This window comes from Nelumbo nucifera, chromosome 5 (genome assembly GCF_055504915.1).
Source record: "Nelumbo nucifera cultivar China Antique chromosome 5, China Antique-T2T, whole genome shotgun sequence".
In the NCBI taxonomy this organism is placed as follows: domain Eukaryota; kingdom Viridiplantae; phylum Streptophyta; class Magnoliopsida; order Proteales; family Nelumbonaceae; genus Nelumbo; species Nelumbo nucifera.
The window spans coordinates 1735849-1758365 of NC_142653.1; the positions used below are offsets into that span (position 1 = coordinate 1735849).

Consider the following 22517-nt stretch of genomic DNA (forward strand, 5'->3'; position numbering starts at 1 on the left):
TAAACATTAAAATTGTGGTTTATTCTTGGAGGCAACAAACACAACAATGGGGGGTAACCCAGAGCATGTCCAATTATTGTTGCACATTTCATGCACTTTGTAGTGTTTGGACCTCCTTTTCCCCATATACTTGATTGCTTCATTTCATCCAGTTTTTTGTAACAGGAAGAGCTGATGCCGATGGTGCAATCTAAGAATCTCACACTTTCCTTTTCATCGGAAAGCTCTATTGAGGAAGAACTGAAAAGAGAAAGTACTGCAGATGTTATAACCATTTTGGTGCGTCCTAATGGTGCAAAAAAAAGAAAAAAAAAAGAAAAAACATTGTTTGCACTTCTCATGTTAAACTCATCCTTAACTGTTTGATGATATTGCACGTATGTTGTAATATTGTATCTGTTTTAACTTTTGTTTTTTATTTTGTTTTATGTTTGCATTCAGATAAGCTATGTTGTGATGTTTGCTTATATATCTATGACTTTGGGAGGTCCACCTCAATTTTCATCTTTCTACATTTCATCCAAGGTATGATCTTATCCTTGATTTGAACTTTCTTCTCCCTTGCAAAATTTTGTTTATTTTGTAGCATACAAGGTATTTGATTTTCCTAATATTTCTGAATTGATGGTTGGATTCCAGGTGCTACTTGGCTTTTCAGGAGTTATTGTTGTCATGCTTTCTGTTCTTGGATCTGTAGGATTTTTCAGTGCTATTGGAGTAAAGTCTACACTAATAATAATGGAAGTTATTCCTTTTCTCGTTTTGGCTGTAAGTTCTTTTCTCATTATTATAAGTAAATCCTCTTTAGCTCTAATGTTAATGTAATATCTCCTTGATATGTAATATGATGGTCATACTGATGTTGTGTTGTAAGGTTTCCAAGTGGAAAGGCATCAATATTTGTTGCTGCTTATGTAGTACATGGCATATGTTAAATTCATACTCTTGTACATACTGAGCTGAAAGTTTTTCATAAAATTGAAAGTGTTTCAATATTCCTTCTTATTTGCATATTAACAATATTATTGTATTATGGTCTTATGCGCTAAATATGACTACATGATTTACACAGATGATTGAGTGCTTCCCCAAAAGAACTGTTATGATCAATTGTCAGCCCTCTGTGTGTGTGTATGTGATCATGGTTTGCAATATCGTCCTGATTTGGCTGATTCATCAACCAAACAAGTGGCAACAAGGGAGAATTTTTTTTTGGCTCAATTGTAATGTACACTTTAAAGATAGAGATAGCAAGTGATTATGGATGTAAGATGTATGTAACTTTTACAATAATCTGTTAATAATTAATAAGAGAAATTGCCATTCATCAAAAAAAAAAAAAATCTAGGTTTGGCAAAGTACTCCAGAATCTCCCTATTTTGGTAGGGGGGGTGATGTGAAGTTCTCCAAGAACTGTTTTCCCTAGTATCTCTGATATTTTGTTGATACACTGGGGATATTTCAAGATTCATTGACAGACTATACATTTAAGGTTTAAAATTTTAGAATATTCATTAGAATCATCACAATTTAAATTTTTTTCCTAAAAAAACAAATGGGTTCAGTGATTGGACTATTGGTTTACTTTTCTATTATGGTTCACTTACCAAGTAACTATAGTTTAGAAGAAGAAAAAGGAATACAACTAAAAAGTGGATTCACAATCTAATCAAATCGTATAGTAACAAAAAGGACAAAAGTCAATATTGGAAAGAAAATGGCATTAGTACAGAAGAGAAGATGGTAACGGGATGGCTTCTAAACCCGGATACTATCATTTGGGGCTACAATGATCTCATAAAAAAAGTAAAGTGGTTAACCAGCAATATGAGAGTTGAGGTAAAATGGGTTAGCAGGTCTGCTAATTCTATGGCTGATTCTTTAGCCAAACAGGGGGATTTCCGGGGAAGACCTTTTTTGTGCTACTTTGTAAGCTATTAGTAATTTGGAATTTGTACTTAACTAGCTCGGAGAGGTTGCAACTTGTGCCTCTACTCGGAGACTTTGTACTATTGTCTATTGCTGATTAATAAATTTATTTCAATTACAAAAAAAAAGAAGAGAAGATGGTTAAAAGACTATAATGGAGACAAAGAGAAAAGATATCTATTTAAGTCTCTTAATCTTCTTTTATTTGATTTGTGTTGTTGTTTGCTGTGGTTTCTTGATCCTTAAATGTGCAATTATACTTATAATAGTGGCTTTCACTAAGAAACTTATTAATTTCGGAGATTGCGTTATTTCTTTAATATTATACTGACATTTTCTTTTCATTTTCTGTTAGGTTGGAGTGGATAACATGTGTATCTTGGTACATGCTGTCAAACGGCAACCACTGGAGTTGCCTTTAGAAGGGAGAATAAGTAATGCTCTGGTTGAAGTTGGGCCATCTATAACATTAGCTAGTTTATCTGAGGTTTTGGCATTTGCAGTTGGAGGTTTCATTTCAATGCCAGCATGCCGTGTATTCTCCATGTTTGCAGGTGAGATTTTACCTCTCATATCCTTAATGTCAAACATTCTTTTAATTGCTTTGGTTGACTTTGTATAACTGTTATTTTGCAGCCTTGGCTGTTCTTCTGGACTTCCTTTTGCAAGTTACTGCTTTTGTTGCCTTGATAGTTTTTGACTCTTTGCGGGCTGAAGATCATAGGGTTGACTGTTTTCCATGCATAAAAGTTCTCCAATCCTCTGCTGAACCTGATGGTGGTATTTAAAAGGCTTTTATCCTTCATTATTACTAGATATTGCTAGATGCAATTATTCAAATTATGTTACTTGATGGTTCAAGCATCATGATTATTCTTTTTCTGTACGTAATGCAAAATCTGACGAAGTACAACAATGTGCAGGGATTGGTCGGAGAAAGCCTGGATTGCTGACTCGATATATGAAGGTAAAGTATTGATCAATAAGTATCATAATAATTATTCTTTGTTTTTTAGTGAATCATTCATAGCAATTCCAGCCCTTATCTTGGTGCAATTGAAGCCTAACTTTTGCTGACACTGGACAATCTTATTATTAACGTAATTTTGTGGTTCTTTGCTTCATTTCTGAAACTATTTGTGGATCTTTCCAACTTGAAGGAAGTCCATGCACCGATTCTTTCTCTTTGGGGAGTTAAAATGGTTGTCATCGCAATCTTCGTTGCTTTAACTTTAGCAAGCATTGTAAGTTCTTCTTGATTTATTAACATTTTTCTTTGATGTCTCTTTTAGTGTTTTTTTGTGAGTATATCATGATATATGTAACACACGATTTTAAACCTAATAGGCATTATGCTTGAGAATACAACCTGGTTTAGAACAACAGATTGTTCTTCCCCGAGATTCATATCTTCAGGTTTATGTTTTGGACCTTGTTTTTTCTCATTGTCCTGTGCATTATGAATGTTGTATAATATCCTTTTCCTTATCTGGTGTCCTTTCTGCTTTTTAGCAACCAGTTCTTTTTTTGGCAGGGATACTTCAGTAATGTCTCTGAGCATCTTAGAGTAGGTCCGCCATTATATTTTGTGGTGAAGAACTATAATTACAGGTACCACTGACAATATCTTGTTTGTACATTCTGTTCATGTTTCAGTTAGTATTACACTATTAATTAATTGCATTCTCTTTGTTCTAAGAATTTCTGAAAGGACAACTCCATATAGGTTTCATTTTTAAATTTTAAGGGATTGTTTGATAACTGATGAATTGACTAAATTGAATTGCTTATTGGTTTGTCTTTTAGTGAATACAACAGCAAAGGTCAAATGGTGAAATATTTAGGGTAAAGTTGTCACCTTGCTGGGATTTGACAATTGAGAAGCTTGCACCCTACTGAATCTGAATTACTTATTGTCTAAAAAAACTGATAAACAATTTTGTTCAGCCAATTCCATCATTATCAAATGATCTCTAAGTTTTATGACAATCTTGATGGTTCTTGCACATCCATAAAATTACATTCACTAGACACCTATATTGTTGTTTCAGAGATAGAATTGTCTGCCTCATTTTGTTTTGTGCTTTTCCTTTGCACAATAATGCATTCTTGAATGGTGATTTGGAGGAGGTGTACATGATCCAACCACCCGATTTTTGTGCTAAGGGTAGTGAATAGAAAGTGTGCAGATTGAAGAAGTCTTTGTATGGTCTAAAATAGTCACCAAGGGCTTGGTTTAGTAGATTCCACTAGGCTGTGCAGCAGATGGGATTCAAACAGTGCCAAATTGATCACACACTCTTTGTGAAGGAGCAGGGGAAAAAACAACTACCTTGATAGTCTATGTAGATGACATAGTTATCACTGGTGATTGGGTCTTAGAGATACAAGAGTTGAAGGAGTTTTTAGCTACACAGTTTTAGGTAAAGGATTTAGGCTCATTATGTTACTTCCTTGGGATTGAAGTTGCTCGCTCTCAACAAGGAATCTTCATTTCCTAAAGGAAGTACACCCTAGATCTCTTGAAGGATATAGGGAAGTTGGGAGCAAAACCAATTGGCACTCTTATAGATGTAAATCATAGGATGGGGGATAGAAGGATGAGCCTATAAAAGATACTAAACAGTACCAATTACCAAAGACTTGTGGGAAGGCTTCTCTACTTGGCTATGAGTCAACCTGACATTGTTTATGCTATGGGTGTTATCAGTCAGTTCATGCATGCACCCAAGGCAACACACTTAGAGGCAGTAGAGAGAGTACTCAGATACCTAAAGAAGTTCCCAGGGATGAGTCTCTTCTTTAAGAAGCATGGACACATGAAAGTTGAAGTTTATATTGTAGCCGATTGGGCTGGTTCTATGGATGACAGAAAATCCACTGGTGGTTATTGTACTTTTGTGGGAGGAAATCTTGTTACTTGGAGAAGAAACAAAAAGTGTAGTGGCTAGGTCTAGTGTAGAGGTGGAGTACAGGGCCATCATCACCCATGGAGTTGCCGAACTTCTATGGATTAAGAATCTGCTAGGTGACAATAAAGCTGCCATCAATATTGCAGCTAACCTTGTCCTCCATGATAGAACGAAGCACATTGAGGTGGATAAACAATTCATTAGGGAGGAATTAGAGAAGGGAGAAGTATGCACTCCATATGTCAGCTCAAAGGAGCAACTTGTAGATGTTCTTATGAAAGGTCTTAATCACTTGCGGCATAACAAACTTTGTGACATGTTCTGGATGATTGATATCCATGCCCCAACTTGAGGGGGAGCAATGACGTGATGTAATGTTCTTAGTTATGTGCCGCAATGGCACTTTAGTCTTTTTATGTTCTTTTATTTTTTTGTTACCCACACAGTATATATCTATATCAATGCTGGCGCTGGCAGCCAAGACTTTTTTGGCTTTCTCACTATTTGTTTTCTTCTTCTCCTCCTCCTCTTTCTCCCTCTTCTCTCTCTTCCTCTTCTCCTTATTCTTCTTTGATAATAAGGTGGAAATGAAATTAAGACCTAGAAATTCTGTTTCTGTTATCTGGCTCAATTATAGGGGTGGAAATTGAATTGGTTGAAAGCAACTGGGTGAATCAAAACAGCTTGGCTTCTTCAAAATTCATAAATTGAAATGATAAAGGAAAGGGTGCATAGAGCATGCAACAAGCAGGAGTCAGAGATGAGCTATGCAACCATATCCCAGCCCGTTCCTGCATAAATAGTATAGGGCAGTAAATTTGAAGGAGAAAACTGAATGATACTATGTGAAAATTCAAAAAACACAATCAAGTCAAATGTAATTGGTAATGTCCAATTAAGAAAAACCATGTGGATCGAAATATAGTAGCTTCAATCCTATCCCAATGAACTTACCAAATAATTGAATATTTGGTTTGTTCTGAAACTTCTACAATACATTAGAGAAGGCAAATCTAGTAGCCTCTTTTTCCTAGTATCGGAATATCAGGCTTCTCCCTTTCTGGTTAAGAAGGCCTGGAGCTCACATATCCCTCTTAGAGTTTCCTTGTTTGTTTGGGAGGCTTGCTTAAAGAGAATAAACACTTGTGATCTGATCCAGAAAAAGTTTAGAGGCAGATTATGTATCTCCCCCATGTCTGTCTTCTTTGCCTCTGTGATGGAGAGACAGCCGAACACATTCTTCTCCAGTGTCCTGTCACAAGGAAGGTCTGGTGCTATTTCCTGAACTTAGTGGGTTACTGGTGGGTGTTCCTGGAGAAGGTTGTGGACCTCCTACGACAATGGCAAAGCAGAGGGCTAGGAAAAAGAGGAAGACTCTACTGGAGTACGGTGACTTAGGCAGTTTTTTGGGGCATTTGGGAAGAAAGAAACAATAGAATTTTCGAAAATAAAGGTATAAATGTTGAAGACCTAGCTTCCTACATTACTTTTCTCTGTAACCATTTGGTGGTTAATTCTGAAGTGTTCAAAGGTCTCTCCTTAAATGATCTTCAGAGCAACCTTTTAGCAGCCTTGCACTCCTTGCCAAGAACTGAATCGACTTTGAGACTTTTTCTAGAGAGGAAGGAGTGATGACTCTAAGCTTTGACGGTAGTGCCCAATGCTCTATAGGTCAAGCAGGAATTAGAGGTGTTATCCATGGGGAACGGGGGAATATCTGCTGGGATTTTTGTGGTCTGATTGGGAGGGCAGATGCTACAAAGGCAGAGGTCTTGGCTGCATTCACAGGAATTTGTTTTGCCAAACAGCTAGGTTTATCCTCTCTAACCATTGAAGGGGATTCTGCAAATCCATAGCTTGGTTAAGGGAGAAGGAAGGAGAGCCTTGGAGACTAGCACACTTGCTAGCTGAAGCTAGGGATATCTTGGGCTCAATGAATGTAAAGTTAGTCTGAATTCCTAGGGAGCTGAACACTGTTGCTGACTGCCTAACAAAACCAGGGGTTTTTAGAGAAAGTTTGTTTAGTGGAAATTGTTTACCTTTGTAATACTGCCTTAGCTGATTCAGGCTACTGTACATCCTCTCTTGCTCTTTTCTCTCTTGTTTTCAATAAAAGTTAACTTTGATAAAAAATGACATTTATATAAAAGATCTTCCAACTTTGTGACTGACATCTATCTGAGCTTGGATTCTAGGCAACCATCTACTTAGAGTAAGAAACTAAGGAAAAATGCTATCCATTTTCCTAGGAGCCTTTAAAATTTCCTAATTAGACTCCTTACTACTTCCTTCGTTTTCTGAAAATTCTTCTGTTAACTAATGTATTAAGGGGGCCATAAATGTGGTTAGGGTTGTCAACAGGTGAGAATATGACCTGATATTAACTGGATCCAAGTTCTAACTGATTAATATTCAAATTCAAAAGATGATTTATGAGACTTGAACTGCAATCTTTAGTTAAAGATATGGCACCCAAACAACTTGACTAATGATCATATAACTTTCTAACCATATATTTATATGTAGATAGCAGTATTTTCTAATTGGGGGGTGGGCCTTGGTGCAATGGTTGGGTTGCTCCATTGTGACCTGGGTGACCAGGGTTGTTCAAATCTTGGAAACAGCCTGTCTGTATGTGCAAGAAGGCTACGTACATCTGTCCCTCCCCAGACATTGTATTGGCAAGAGAGTCGTGCAGTGGGATGACCTTAGTAATATTTTCTAATTGGATCTCAATTGGATTTTGGTTGGGGTCTATTCTGATCCTATCCATGCTGGTTATAAGAGGATCTACCTTTTGAGCTTTGTACTTACCTAATAGGGTTGATTTTGGATCAGATCTTGATTATGATAAAATCCATTATAGTTCTAATTATGGTATGCTTTTTTGGTTGACAAATGAAAGCCAAAATTCTTGACATCGTAACTATCAACATGCTCAAAAGTTCTTGACGTCGTACCAAAAGTTCTACATAGTAACTATCAGCAATTTACTTTTATGAAGTTATAAAAAAGCTCTCAATGCATTAAGTGTTTATGTAGAATCTCTTCTTTCTTCTCCCACTTGAGACCAGTTATTTCTCTATTGTTTCTCCTTTGTTATTATTTGAATTTCCATTTTTATTGGTTGTGTGATATTGGTTTTTCTGATTATCAGCTCAGAATCAAGACATACAAACCAATTATGCTCTATCAGCCAATGTGATGCAAACTCTCTTTCAAATGAGGTAAACTAGTTACCAGTGGATGTCCTAGCTTGTCTGATAATATAAATGTTTCTCAATTCACAACTTCCTGCATTTACTTGACATGTTTGTTTTGATCCCTTTCTTTTTGTGTTTGTGCATACATATAAAGTATTTCCCATACAGTTAGAGTTTAATCTCAGTTGATTTGTTCAGTGATCTAGTCTCCCTACTTAATAATTTGTGTCTACCCCAAAATTTCCCAAGTATGAAGTCTTCACCAAAACATATCAAGTGTTATGGCTATGGTGATTTAGTGTGGAGATGCACTATGGATTTGGGTCCAATATCTAAACAAAGATATGTTTTTCATGTTGATGGTGTTACTGGACAAAATTGAGGTCTGAATAGGTTTTTATTCTCTAACATGCTCTGAACACAAAAGTCCATTGGGCTTGAAGCCTGGGCAAGCAAAGGCCTACCAATGTCTTGTGCTGAAATTTAATTAATTATTAATGGGGGAGGCGAGGTTCAAACACCAGGTCAAACAGGCTCTGATACCAAGAAGAAAAATAAACCGGCAAAACGGGAGATTTAATCTAGAAAAGTGAGAGAAATAAGAGAAGTGCTGAACAAGAGGAAGAAGAAGGTGGGAGAAGAAAGGGAGGAGAAGAGAGTTTGATGATCTCTCTCCATTCCCTTAATTAGTTTTATCAATTTAATCAAGATTGGGCAAATTACAAAGATACCCTTAATAGGGCAGCCAGCTCATAAAGACAAAAAAATGAGAAAGGTCAACGGGCCCAACCAAGGTCCAAGGCCTATTAACATAAAGACAACTAAAAAAAGATACAAGTGAGAAGATTAAGGCTCATCCAGCTCATTCTCTCTACACTTGGTATCAATCTTCTCATCTTGAGAAGTAGAGATGTCCAGAACAAATGCTCCTTTGTTGTAGCAAGAAAATAGTTGGTCCATTTTACTGCTTCCATTGCCAATGTTCATTCAAAGTTGTTACAGGGACGGAACCAAGTTACTAGGTGGGGGGTCCTTGGCCCCCCAAACTTTTCCCATCTAGGGGTAGCCCATCCCCTATACCCACAACCAGGTTGGGCTAATACTTGGCCCCCCAAGCTTTTCAGAGAAAATGTTATTGGGTGGGCAGAGTCACATTAATACTTGTTTATCTCAATCATGACCCAATTTGATTTCTTGAAATCCCAATTCTAACTTTTTACATAATCTGTTATTTTTTCTATCTCAATTCAATTTGTTTGAATTGGATTTTCAGGTTGGGCTTGAACTAGAATGATCTATTTACTTTATATTGTAGGGTCCGATTGGAAATGCCTCAATCTTAACCCAGCCCAAAGTTAAATAGGGTTCTTATTTTTAACCTTAACCTTAAGAGAAACTTCAAACCAAACTTTTTGGTTGGACTTTAGTTGGAGAATACATCTCATAGGTGCACTGTAGAAAATTTCGCCTACTCTTCATTCTCCATTCTCCCTCATCTCTCATTCTTTTCCCCCTCCCCTCCCCCCAAGAGAAAATTCCTGGCTCCACCACTGGTTGTCTGAAAAAGTATGGGTAGCACCACCATATATGAAGATTTTGGTTCAATCATAAGCAGTGAAAGGCTTTTCTAGGAGAGGCAGAATCATTTGGAATCTTATTTCCTTTGCAATCTCATGGTCTTTGGAAGGAGATAAACCTTACGATTTTTTGTCACAGAATACAACCAAGAAGAAGATTATTGAAAAGATAGAATGATTGATTTCTTCGGGGTATTTCTGCTGGGCTTCAAGTTTAAAGCAGAAAACTCCTAACATGCAGCGGTAGGCTTCAGCCACAATTATTAACAAGTAATTAAAGAAGAAAAAGTAGAAGAGGAAGCAAGAATAACTTCTACTATACTGCTGACCATGGTAGACACAGAAAAATAACTCTTTACTCACTTCTTATCAGAAAAAAAAAGAAGAATAGAAGTTTAACACTTTTTTATGGACCCAAATAACAGTGACGTCCAACTTGAATTTGGACTATACTCCTACTTGTATTCAGACTTAAAAAGAAACAGAAACTTACTTTTCAAACTAAGACACTTTTATAACTCTCTGATTATATTAAAAACTAACTTAATATAAGGAACTTGAAATGACTAAAAGTAATGACTCATGGTTTTACTATAGCTAATAATTGTGAAAATTACTATAATAGTAAGCTCAAAAAGTTGGACCAAACTTGACAAAAACTAATATAATGAGTGTCAACCTGTAGGTTCCAATGTCAACCTGATGACTTTCAGCATGACTTGCAGAACCCCAAAACCAGTCATCTTTAAGCCTTTAGTTGGGTTGGGGCACTTCCACAAGTTGGTTTGAGCTGAAAATCTAGTCTTTGAACACTATAAATGCACTTTACTTGTACCAAACTTATCCAAATTGACCAAGGTTTGAATGGTCAAGCAGTCGCTTCTTTTCTGATCAACAGTGCACTCTGCAGATTGTCATCTGACCTCTTGTCTTCCATTCTTTCTTTGTTTCCATATTTATATCAGAGTTCCTATCCTTTACATGAGTCATGCTATACAGACCATGTAAGCTTTGTTTGCAGTGCAAATTTCATTTAAAATGGTGTAGATACATGCGTGTGCAGCTCACAGGCTGAGTGTAAATTCTGGATTCTGGTTTACTTTCATTTCTGATTTGACTTCATTTTATTTGTTTGTGAGAAGTAATAGTAAGAAAAATGATGTTGCCCCCACCTTATATGAAAGAGAATGGAGGTAGGAGGGTTCTTTGTTTTGGAGTGAAGTAGGAAGCAAGATGATGTGGTCCCCATTTATATGAGGAGGAATTGAAGTAGGAGGAAGGTGGTGCAAATTTTACATCAGTTTTTTGGATGCAAAATTTGCACTGTTGTGAGTGCAAATGAGACTAAAAGTACAAGTTTTGTATCAGGTAGGAGAGCAAATCATAGTTACAAACAATGGATGCAAAATTTGTATCCAGTTTTGATTTGTATTGCAGATAAATAGAGCCTTGGTAATTTTTTTACTTAGAGTTGTATTAGAAGCTAACCTTAGATTTGTTTATCATGCTGAGTTTGAATCCTGCACCTGATCAAATCTGTTTATGTTAGTTTTACTTAAAAGTCATCTGATGAATTGCTCTGTGATAAAAATTTTCATCCAATATATTTTAGTGCTTATAAATGAATGCTTTTGAGCATTTCTTGTTTCTGCAGATAGCAAGAGCATCCTCGGTTCCAGAGTCAAGCTACATTGCTAAGCCAGCTGCTTCGTGGCTTGATGACTTTCTTGTTTGGATATCTCCAGAAGCATTTGGTTGTTGTCGGAAGTTCACAAATGGGAGTTACTGCCCCCCTGATGATCAGGTTGCTGATTTATATCATAGTTTACAGTCATGCCTTTTTATGACCCTTTCTTTTTCAATTGAAAGTTTTCATTAAACTTGCATTAATTCTGCAAAATACTACAGTGCCTAGAGCCTGAGTTTACAGTGCTCAGAATTTTAAGATATATTTTCTTGTTGGTCCTGCTTCAGGTATCATTTGTCTACTGGGCCCTGATTGCTTTTAGGAGGGTACTGTTCTTTCTTGTTCAATGTGTGATGTGGTGACCTAATCAGGTTGTCTGCATCTTTATGGACCAGAAAGAGCTCTACCAAAATGGACTTTAAGCAACTTCATAGACTGTATGGAGTATGGTTAAACTATCCAATCAGCCAATCTGGGCAATTTTTTTTATACTACAGTAGCAAGTCAATTTTTGAATCATTATATTGGATTTCATTATCATCTCACTTGATATTTACTGAAGCAAATATCTCTCTCTCCAGCCTCCATGTTGCTCACCTGATGAAGGTTATTGTGGCATAGGTGGGGTATGCAAAGATTGTACCACGGTAATATTACCTCTTCTTACCATCCAAGAAACTTCTAACTATATTTTCTGTATGGTTGTTATGAAAATGTTTTTTCAGCTGCCTATCATGTAAATCAAGACAAAAATGCTTTTAAAGTTAACAAGAATGGGTCAAGTGCTAATGTTGTAATGTGCTTTCAGTGCTTCCGTCACTCAGATTTGCATAATGGTCGACCTTCTACAGCACAATTTAGGGAGAAACTTCCATGGTTCCTTGATGCCCTACCATCTGCTGATTGTGCCAAGGGTGGGCATGGTGCTTACACTAACAGTGTGGATCTGAATGGTCTGTGAGATTTATCTTTAATCTTCTATACATTTTAAGTACCTAACTCATAAGTCATAATTTTCTTGAGTAGCATCATTTAAATTTTTCATCAATTGATTACATCCAATTATCAGGTTACGAAAATGGTGTCATACAAGCTTCAGAGTTTCGTACATATCACACACCACTCAATAAACAAGTATGCTGACATCTTTTTCCAATTCAAACTGGAATACTATTTGGTTGTTGCTTCAGCATGATTTATGTAGTTATATTTTGCAGAGTGACTATGTTAATTCATTGCGAGCCGCACGAGAGTTCAGCTCGAGGGTTTCAGATTCTTTGGGGGTAATATTCTAATTCTACAGCTGCAGAATTACCTTTATCTTGTTGCCACACCATGTTTTCATGTAATAAATGTTGGGGGTGTTTAAACAAATGTTTAGGAAGCAGTAAGGATACTTGGTCCTTTCTTCTTTACATCATTAGTGAGGTTGTTTCTTCAGAAAAAGGGAAAGAAAGAAATGTAGAATTATGAACCAACTGATCATTAATAACTTCTTTCCCTTGCTGATAAGATAGAATTTCTTTCACTAAGCATTAAGACTAGGAATTCAAGCATTAAACCATAGTTTTCAAGGCGCCAAGGCGAGGCTAGGTGACTGGGGGGCGCCTAGTCGCCTAGGCGGGCGCTGGCGATGGATTTTTTATCTTTAAAGCATAGATCCTAGGGTAGTTTCCTAGGTACCATAACTATATTTCTTTAATAATTATTCATGATTTTCATAAGAAAGGTATAAATTTATATTAAAGTACAGAAAATCAACATATTCATGAGAAGAAAAGGAAGAAGGAAAATAAAATTCAAAAAATATAGGGGTTGAACCCTTATTTTTGTTATAGGAAAAGAAGAAAATAAAAAGTATTGGTAGTAGTAGTAGTAGAAGAAGAAGAAGAAGAAGAATATATGGAAGAGGAAAATGTGCTGATTAGATAAAATTTTTTGTTCTTCCTTACTTATTGGTTCAGGTTTTTTAAGTCTTTGAGGGTTCAATACAGCATTTAGCAATGTTTGTGTTGATTAAACCTTAATAAATAAGAAAATAATAAAAAGGAATTAGTATATAAACACACAAAATGATAATTTTAGTTTAATAATGTCTATTTTATAATTATAATCTCAAAAAGGAATGAATAAAAAGTTTTTTTATAGTAGGAAGTAGAAAACTGTTAGGCGATTAGGCGAGGCAAGCCTCAAAAGGGCGCCTTGGATGATGATGATGAGAGCTTAATGAGCCACTGGCACTGAGATATAGATGCATGTGGGCTGTGTGTTCAGGAACAAATAAGTGAAAAAAGGCCAAAAGCCCTAGTGCTAGATTAATTAGAATGATAAATTAATTTATTCTAAATATAGGCATATACAATTTGAGACCAATTACATTGCTGATTGTAAGATGGTAAGAAAAGTGATGCTGTTATGAATAATGGAATTCATCATATGAAAGAGGGGTATGGGACAATCAAATGTTGCCTTCTTATCTATGAATTTCTCAACATAACAAACAGATTCTCCAATATGAAGCCCAAGATGTCCAAGGGCAATAAATATATCCCCAGCATGCAGTAACTATGGATTCCATTATACACCCATTGCTTTGTGAACTATCTTTAGGGGGCATTACTTGGTGTAATGGTAAAATCTTGGTCTGATGAGCATGAAAGCATGGGTTGACCCATTATAAACCCATTTCTGTTTATTGACAATGAAGAAAAAACATAAATTAGGAAATTCTGAATAATTTACAAGCATAAAGTAAGCAGTTGCTATTGAAAGGGGATTGAGATGTGAACTTCTGGCTTCTTCCAAGGGAGAGGTAATACTCGTACTGATTGTCATGAAATATGTTTTATCTATCACTCTAAGTGAAATTTAATTAAAGAATCAAATCTTATGCCTTTAATTGACATAGCCCTTAACTTTTTGCTACATTGATGCAGATTGAAATTTTTCCATATTCCGTCTTTTACATGTTTTTTGAGCAATACCTGGATATTTGGAGGACAGCATTGATCAACCTTGCAATTGCTCTCGGTTAGTTCAATTTGTGGTTTATAACCTTTAATCATTTGGAATTGTGAATTTCCTAGTTATAACTGGATTATTTTTGCAATATTAGCTTTGACATATTGTGCATCTTTTTCTAGCATAGTGATTTTTCCCTTGATTTGGTTGAGGTAATGTATCACTATAGAATATAAAAGGGGCAAGCTCCAATAAAAGCTAGAAACTTTGCGTGGTTAACGGGATAAGACCATGATGAACATATATGAATAGATGGATCTATCCATAACTTGTACATCTCCATTTTAGCTTTAGTGACATGGTATTATCTCTTTGATTCAGAAACAAGACCATATCTTCCTCTTCATGACTTTTTAAAGAATCCCTAGAAATTCACTTATTAACAAGATGTTTTCCTTTGCCTACTCTATTAAACTTTGGAAATGCCTTTTGACTTCAAAGGTATCTCAAATAATTCATCTCTTCTTGACATGATGAATTAATCAAATAAATTTCATGTTAATGCCTTTTCCTTCGATTTGTAAACCCCTTTCTAAAACACCTGGGTTATTGGAATATGGATCCAAAAATGATGAGTAAAACTTAAAATATATGTAGTGTTGGCTACCATGAAACACATACAATCAAATTGAAAGAGAAGCTAACCTTTTTATTTGAGAAATGGTGAATATTATTAAGACAAAGCAAGAAAAAGCTGCTGAGGGAAAGATTTCCTCAGCAGCCAAATACAGAAAAGCCAACAGGCTTATAATGCAAAATCCTCATCCCATAAGATAGAATTCCAATGATCAACAAAATGCTTATAGAGGAAACCCCTAAAAAGGTTGTTGATGGATATCCATTTCACCAAAGTTTTCTCAGCAGCAGCATACAATTTCTCAAGGGGATCAGCCTTATCTTCAAATAATCAGTTATTCCTCTCTCTCCATAAGCACCTGCAAACCACCAAAGGGGATACTTTCCACAGCACCTTACCCCTCTTAAAGAAAGCCTGACCACGCCACTGAGCCAGAAGGGATGCTGGGAAGGAAACATAGTTGTCAAGGTGATGCCTAGGTGGGCGCCTAGGCGACAAGATGCCCTTGGAGGCTCGCCTCGCCTAATCACCAAGCAGTTTTGTATACTATGTTATAAAATACAATTATATTCTTAATTTATTGAGATTATAATTATAAAAAGACATTATTAAACTAAAATATTCATTTTGTGTGTCTATGTACTTATTTATTTTTATTATTTTCTTATTTGTTAGGGTTTAATCAACATAGACATTGCTAAGTACTGTGATGAACCCTCAAAGACTTCAATACCTGAACCAATAAGTAAGGAAGAAATTAAAATTTTGTCTAATCAACACATTTTCTTCCACTTCTTCCACCTTTTCTTTTCTTTTCCTATAATAATAGGGGTTCAGTCCTTATATTTTTTGAATTTTCTTTTCTTCTTTTTCTTTTCATGAATATGTTGATTTTCTAGACTTCAACGTGAAGTTTATACTTATGAAAATTATGGATAATTATCAAGGAAATATGCATACCTGTTTGCTGCCTTTTTTTTTTGGAGATTCTCGACTTGCCAGGAATCTGTGTACAAAATCTCTTTGCACAATGGACCTTTTGTATTCCCTTTACATTATTAATACGATTATGCTTTCCTATAAAAAAAAGAAAAGAACAGGAAAAGATAGCACCATCCCTAAGTTCTGCTGAATGTGCTTATTTCTAGTTTTGTCGCCCCTAGTTTTTCAGGTCATCCATTTAATATTCTCAATTTGGCCATACACATTTTATCCATGTATTGCTTATTGCCTAAAAGAAATACATACTCAAACTTTGTATATTTGAGTATGGAGTTTTCACAAATTGGCAATTAATTACCTTGTTTATCAATGTTTTCCAATGTTCTCAGATGCATACAAGGCATCGTTAAAAAGCTCTGAGGTGCACTGTTGAGGCACTCAAATCATGAGAAGCATATTCCTCGTGAATTGAAGCAAAGATGAAACATACACTTTAGAGAAAGTGTAAAAACATATCATTTGCTCAGAATTTTTTTTTAATTCCCAAATCAGATATAGAGAAGACCATATAAAATAGCACAAGAGCTGAAAGTAGCACTATCTTTTGTAGTACAGAGGAGAAAACTATTGCATTATATCAATGCCGGGCTCACATATCCATCTAACAAACAGTTGAAATTATATTCTAAAATGATTATATTTATTGCTAATCATAGTTTTCAAGGCACCAAGGCGAGGCTAAGCGATTGGGGGCGCCTAGTCGCCTAGGCAATGGATTTTTTATGTTAAAAACATAGATCCTAGGGTAGTTCCCTTGGTACCAAGAGATGAGAGGAGGAGAGAAGAAGAAGAAGGAAGAAGAAAGAAGAAGAAGAGAGGAGAGAAGAAAGAGGCCAAATATTTAGACCAAAAAAAACATAAACTGGCGGTGCCTAGGATTTGTATTTATAAGTTAGGGCGACTACATAAAAAATAAAAGGTTAAAAAGACAAAAATTCCCCTGTGGCACATAATTGAGATTACATCACTCCCCCTCAAGTTGGGGCGTAGATATCAATCATCCCCAACTTGTCACAAAGATTATAGTGCCGCATGGAATTTAATCCTTTAGTAAGGATGTCTGCCAATTGTTCCTCAGAGTTGATGTAGGGAGTGCAATATTCTCTTTTTTCCAATTTTTTCCTGATGAAGTGTTTGTCAACCTCTATATGTTTAGTTCTATCATGGAGAACAGGGTTGGTTGAAATGTTAATAGCAGCCTTATTGTCACAGTGTAATGACATAGGATCACTGAGAGGAAAGCCCAATTCACCCAAGAGATTCTTTATCCATAGAAGTTCTGCCACGCCATGAGACATGGCTCTATATTCAGCTTCTGCACTCGATCTGTCCACCATACTTTGTTTCTTACTCCTCCAAGTAACCAAGTTTCCCCCAACAAAAGCACAATAAGCACTAGTAGATTTTCTGTCATCCACAGAACCAGCCCAATCTGCATCAGTGTAAACCTCAACTCTCATATGCCCATGTTTTCCAAATAGGAGTCCTGTCCCCGGGAATTTCTTCAAATATCTAAGAACTCTGTGTGCTGCCTCCAAGTGTGTGGCCTTGGGATCATGCATAAATTGACTAAGGACTCCCACTGCATACGCAATGTCAGGTCTTGTCATAGATAGGTAGAGAAGTCTGCCCACCAATCTTTGATACTGCTTCATATCTGCTATGGGCTCATCATTGCAATCCCCGAGCCTGTGGTTTACATCTATAGGAGTGTCAGCAGGTTTTGCTCCAAGCTTCCTTGTATCTTTCAGGAGATCAAGAACATATTTCCTTTGGGAGATGAAGATACCTTGATTAGAGCGGGCCACTTCAATTCCAAGGAAATAACGTAAAGGCCCCAAATCCTTCACTTCAAATTGGGTGGCCAAGAATCTCTTCAATCTTTGTATCTTTGAGTTCCAATCACCGGTGATAATAATGTCATCAACATACACAATTAAAGCTGCCATTCTTCCTTGCTCTCTCTTCACAAAGAGTGTGTGATCAGATTGGCACTGCTTAAAACCCATCTGTTGAACTGTATTGTGGAACCTACTGAACCAGGCCCTTGGAGACTATTTTAAACTATATAAAGATTTTTTCAGTTTACATACTTTCTGCTCATCTCCTTTAGCACGAAAACCTGGAGGTTGGATCATATACACTTCTTCTTCCAAGTCACCATTCAAAAAAGCATTTTTAATGTCCAACTGATGAAGTTCTCAATCTAGATTTGCTGCTAAATAAAGGAGGACTCAAATAGAATTCATTTTTGCTACAAGTGCAAAGGTTTCCGCATAATCAACTCCATACACCTGTGAAAAACCTTTTGCAACTAGCCGGGCCTTGTACCTCTCCACTGTGCCATCTGCCTTATGTTTCGCAGAGAATACCCATTTGCACCCCATAGGTTCCTTTCCTTCAGGAAGATCTACCAGCTCCCACGTGCCATTTTTGTGAAGGGCATTGATCTCCTCCTTCATTGCATCTGTCCATTCAGGTGGTGTGTGGTGCATGATCTGACACCTTTCCTCTTAGCAATAGGAAGATCCAGATCACAATTAGAAGTATCAATATCAATGGGCTCAGGGATGTCAACTGGAACAATAGTACCTGGATGTGGTGATTGATTTAACCCCTGAGAGTTCGATGACATAGGTTGCACAGCTTCAGGATGCTCTGTGTCTATTGAACTTCGTTGATCATGGCCTTGACTTTTGTACCGATGTCTAAGAAAGACCCGAAATGGAGGGGGGTCAGGAGGAGAAGGCAATAAAACTTGTCTTTGTTTCTCCTCACTTGGACTCTCCCCCTGAGGAGAAGCAAGAAAGAAAGGCACATCTTCAAAGAAAGAAACATCCATAGATACAAAGTACTTTTTGGAAATAGGGTCAAAGCAACGATAACCTTTTTGGGAAAGGGCATAGCCAAGGAAAACACAAACAATGGCTTTGAGATCTAACTTACCACGGGTAGGTGATAGATCATGGACAAAACACTTGCACCCAAAGACACGCAAAGGGATAGGAAACAATGGAGCTATAGGGAAGATGAGCTGATGAGGGGACTTGTACTCCAAGAGACGAGATGGCATCCAATTGATAAGAATGCTGCTAATAGATAGTAAATTAATAGGCAGTTTTGGAACATGTAAAACATCTGATAGGGGTAAGCCAAATGGCAAAGATATAGATCCTCGACCAGCAATGGAGAAGGATCCATCAGCTAACCTCACTTTATCTTTGCCAGAAAGAAGGGTGTATGATTGGAAAAAGGTTGACTTACCCGTCATGTGATTGGAAGCATCGGAATCAATAATCCATGGCGATTCAGAGGTATCGGTAGACGCATGGAATGTAGAAGCTAAGTTATCTGAGGAAGAGGCAAAAGAGGTTGAAGGAGTGGGTCCATAATCAGTTTGTGTGAGGCCCCTACCATATTGATCCAAATAGTCACGAAAGGCAGTGATAATATTTTCCTTAAGATCGGACCTAGGGGGCAATCTTGAGAGTTCATAGTAGTTCCTCCACTCTGCAACTCATGAGAGGCCAAGTTAGCCGAGGTGAACCTTTTCTGATTTGGTTTCTTGTTCTGTTGTGCTGATTTCTTATTTAGGTCTTGTGCCCACTTTGGCTTGCCATGCAATTCCCAACATGTCTCCCGTGTGTGTCGGGATTTCTGACAATGAGAGCACCACAGTTTATCCTTATCATCAACCCTTTTCTGACCATCTCCCTTTCTTGCTGAATTGATATTACCTCTTGCGGCTAAGGCAATGGTTTCCCCCTCGGGAGGATTCATGGCAGATTTCCTACTTTCCTTGGATTGAACCAACGCATGCATCTCTTGGACAGAGGGAAGATCCTTGCTGCCCAAAATTTGAACTCGAATGGGTTCATATATGGGATTAAGTCCCAACGGAAAAGCAAACACCCGCTGCTGTGACACTAACTGTTTGTAGGCTTTGGCATCCTTTTCACTCTCCCAGTCAATATTCTGATAGTAATTTAACTCTTTCCAGATAGATGTGAGGGCAGAATAGTAGGTGGATAAGCTTCTTTCCACTTGTTTACATGTTGCAGACTCGGCTTGCAATTGATAGATTCTAGCATAGTGCCTCTGTTCGGAGTAAGTTGACCTTGCTTGTTCCCATATTTCCTTGGCTGTTTCAGCCCACATAAAGTTCTACTTCACTGATGGTAGCATAGTAGTCAAGAGCCATGACATTATCATGCAGTTTTCTTGGTCCCACTTATCATATTCAGCCGTACCAGTCCTAGGTTCCTTCACTTTTCCATTGATATACCCTGCTTTACCCTGGGCTGTGATGTACAGCCACATCTCCTTAGACCATGTCAAATAATTACTGCCATCTAAGGGAGTAATGGTCGTTGGAAAGCTCATGGAGTCAATACTGTTGTTCATTCCTCCTTGGTTAAAAGAGGCTCCAGAGGTTGCTGAATCTTCAGAATTCATGACTGACACTCACTAAGACAACAGTCCCTTCACTTCAGTCAATACACACAAATGGACTACACAGCCCTTACTTTAAGTTTTCTGACAGTTAGAACACAATCACAGCCCTTGCTGCAACACACTCTCACTGATCTAACAGGCCTCTCCAAGGCTAATATAAGCCACAAGCATCAGTACTCTGCTGCTGTACTAGCCATCTGAACAAGTTCACATGTGTAACAGACTTCTCCAAGGCTAATATAAGCCACAAGCATCAGTACATGGTTGCTGTAACAGTCAACCAAACCAGGTCACTCATGACCTACAACTAATTCCACAAGTTCACAGGTTTCTGGATCATCCAACCCACAAAGAAAGGGTTAAACCTCACTTATACCATTCAGTCAAGGCAACCCTCAACCTGTTCTTGGTACCAGCACCAAGAACCAAAGAAAAAAGGTTTAAAAAAACCTGTCCAAGTTCAGTTCAGGTGGTTTCTGGATTTTCCAGTCCAAGAATAATAAAAGAGAACAGAAAAAAGGAGCCGCCAACCTCTTGGAAGGACTCAACCAGTCATCAAGAATTTTCTGCAATCACTTCCGTTGAGTTTCTGCCCAGAACTGGAGAGAGGGATTCAGCTGATGAGTTCTCAGGTCCAGAACTGACTTCGTTTCTTCATTCTCAGTCAAGTGAACACAGAGGATGTTATCGACCAAAAAAATTTAGAGGACCAACCTGCTCTGATACCATGATTTCGGCAAGAAGAAAGATCTCGATCAAGAGATGAGAGGAGGAGAGAAGAAGAAGGAAGAAGAAAGAAGAAGAGAGGAGAGAAGAAAGAGGCGAAATATTTAGACCAAAAAAAACATAAACTGGTGGTGCCCAGGGTTTGTATTTATAAGTTAGGGCAACTACATAAAAAATAAAAGGTTAAAAGACAAAAATGCCCCTGCAGAACATAACTGAGATTACATCAAATTATTCATGATTTTCACAAGAAAAGGGCGATTAGGCGATTAGGCGAGGCGAGCCTCAAAGGGCGCCTTGTCGCCTTGACAACTTAAATTAATTCATTGATAGAGTTTTTTGTTTTTTTTTGAGGATAAGGCGAAGTAATTCATTAAGATCAAAAGCCAAATTACAAATAAGCCTCTGTACAACGAGAAACTGTACAGCAGTAAAACAATTATCCACATATTTCCAACCCTCCAAGAAAACCAAAAAGACTATAGATTCCTTACAAATAGGAAGTCTGAATCAAAAAAGGAAGACATATGCCTATTTTTGAATAGCTGATTAGCTGCCAACCAGGAGTGCATCATCCCCAAAATTCTGTTAAGAACTTTTGAAGTTTGTCTTCCTTCAAATAACCTGTTATTTCGTTCACCCCATACTGCCCAAAAAACTGCTGCAGGAAGTATACTCCAAGCTACCTTTCCACCTGGATAAACCTCCAAGTTTCCAAGCTGCTATCAATCCTTTCACATCAGCAGAGAAGCACATCTTAACCCCAAACAAATTCGTCATTCATCCAAATCCAATGGGTAAAACCACAGTGAATCAGCAAATGGCTAGAGGACTCCACAGTTGCACTACATAGGATACAGCCGAAATCCTCCACCTCTAAACCTCTTCTAACTAAATTATCTTTTGTTAAAATCTTATCCAGCACTGCAGACCAAACAAAGAAAGCCAGTTTAGAGGGAACAGATCTGGTCCAGATTTTGTTACTTGGGAAGTCATAAGGCTCCTCCCTAGACAAGCTATGGGAGAAGGATTTCACAGAGAAGGTGCCAGATTTCTCCTATTTTTTTATTAAAAAATGCATGGTCATGATGCTCACAATCCACACCTTAGGCAAGTGAAATGCCTTGCATCATACCTCAGCATACAAAATCACTGATGCCTTCTTAGGCTTTGCTAGCTTTTAAACCCATTTCATGTTCTTGTTCTCTTTAATTTTCATTGATAATGAAGTAAAGGCTAAGGATTGGATCTTCCATTGGATAATTTACTTCTTGCCTACTGATTGAAACTTTTATTTAATTTAATAGGTGCTGTGTTTATTGTATGCCTGGTAATCACTTGCAGGTTTGTTTTCATTTGACCTCAGTTTAAGTTGTTGTATTACCTTTTTTTTTTCTATTTTTGGAGGAAAATAAATAGTCGAGGGTT

At 37.3% G+C, this 22517-nt stretch overlaps 1 protein-coding gene across 1 annotated transcript in view; it reads left to right on the plus strand.

Annotated features, from left to right (window-relative positions):
- The window catches only part of LOC104603760 (uncharacterized), a 43762-nt gene that overhangs the window by 17168 nt on the left and 4077 nt on the right, over positions 1-22517 (plus strand). Inside the window, exons 17-33 of the mRNA XM_019198820.2 lie at positions 166-279; positions 442-525; positions 640-768; positions 2285-2483; positions 2566-2709; positions 2853-2896; positions 3090-3173; positions 3277-3345; positions 3464-3540; positions 7999-8068; positions 11276-11425; positions 11890-11955; positions 12117-12261; positions 12378-12442; positions 12526-12591; positions 14245-14338; positions 22397-22433. Of these exons, the coding sequence (XP_019054365.1) occupies positions 166-279; positions 442-525; positions 640-768; positions 2285-2483; positions 2566-2709; positions 2853-2896; positions 3090-3173; positions 3277-3345; positions 3464-3540; positions 7999-8068; positions 11276-11425; positions 11890-11955; positions 12117-12261; positions 12378-12442; positions 12526-12591; positions 14245-14338; positions 22397-22433 (1637 nt within the window). The remainder of the gene's footprint in view (positions 1-165; positions 280-441; positions 526-639; positions 769-2284; positions 2484-2565; positions 2710-2852; positions 2897-3089; positions 3174-3276; positions 3346-3463; positions 3541-7998; positions 8069-11275; positions 11426-11889; positions 11956-12116; positions 12262-12377; positions 12443-12525; positions 12592-14244; positions 14339-22396; positions 22434-22517) is intronic.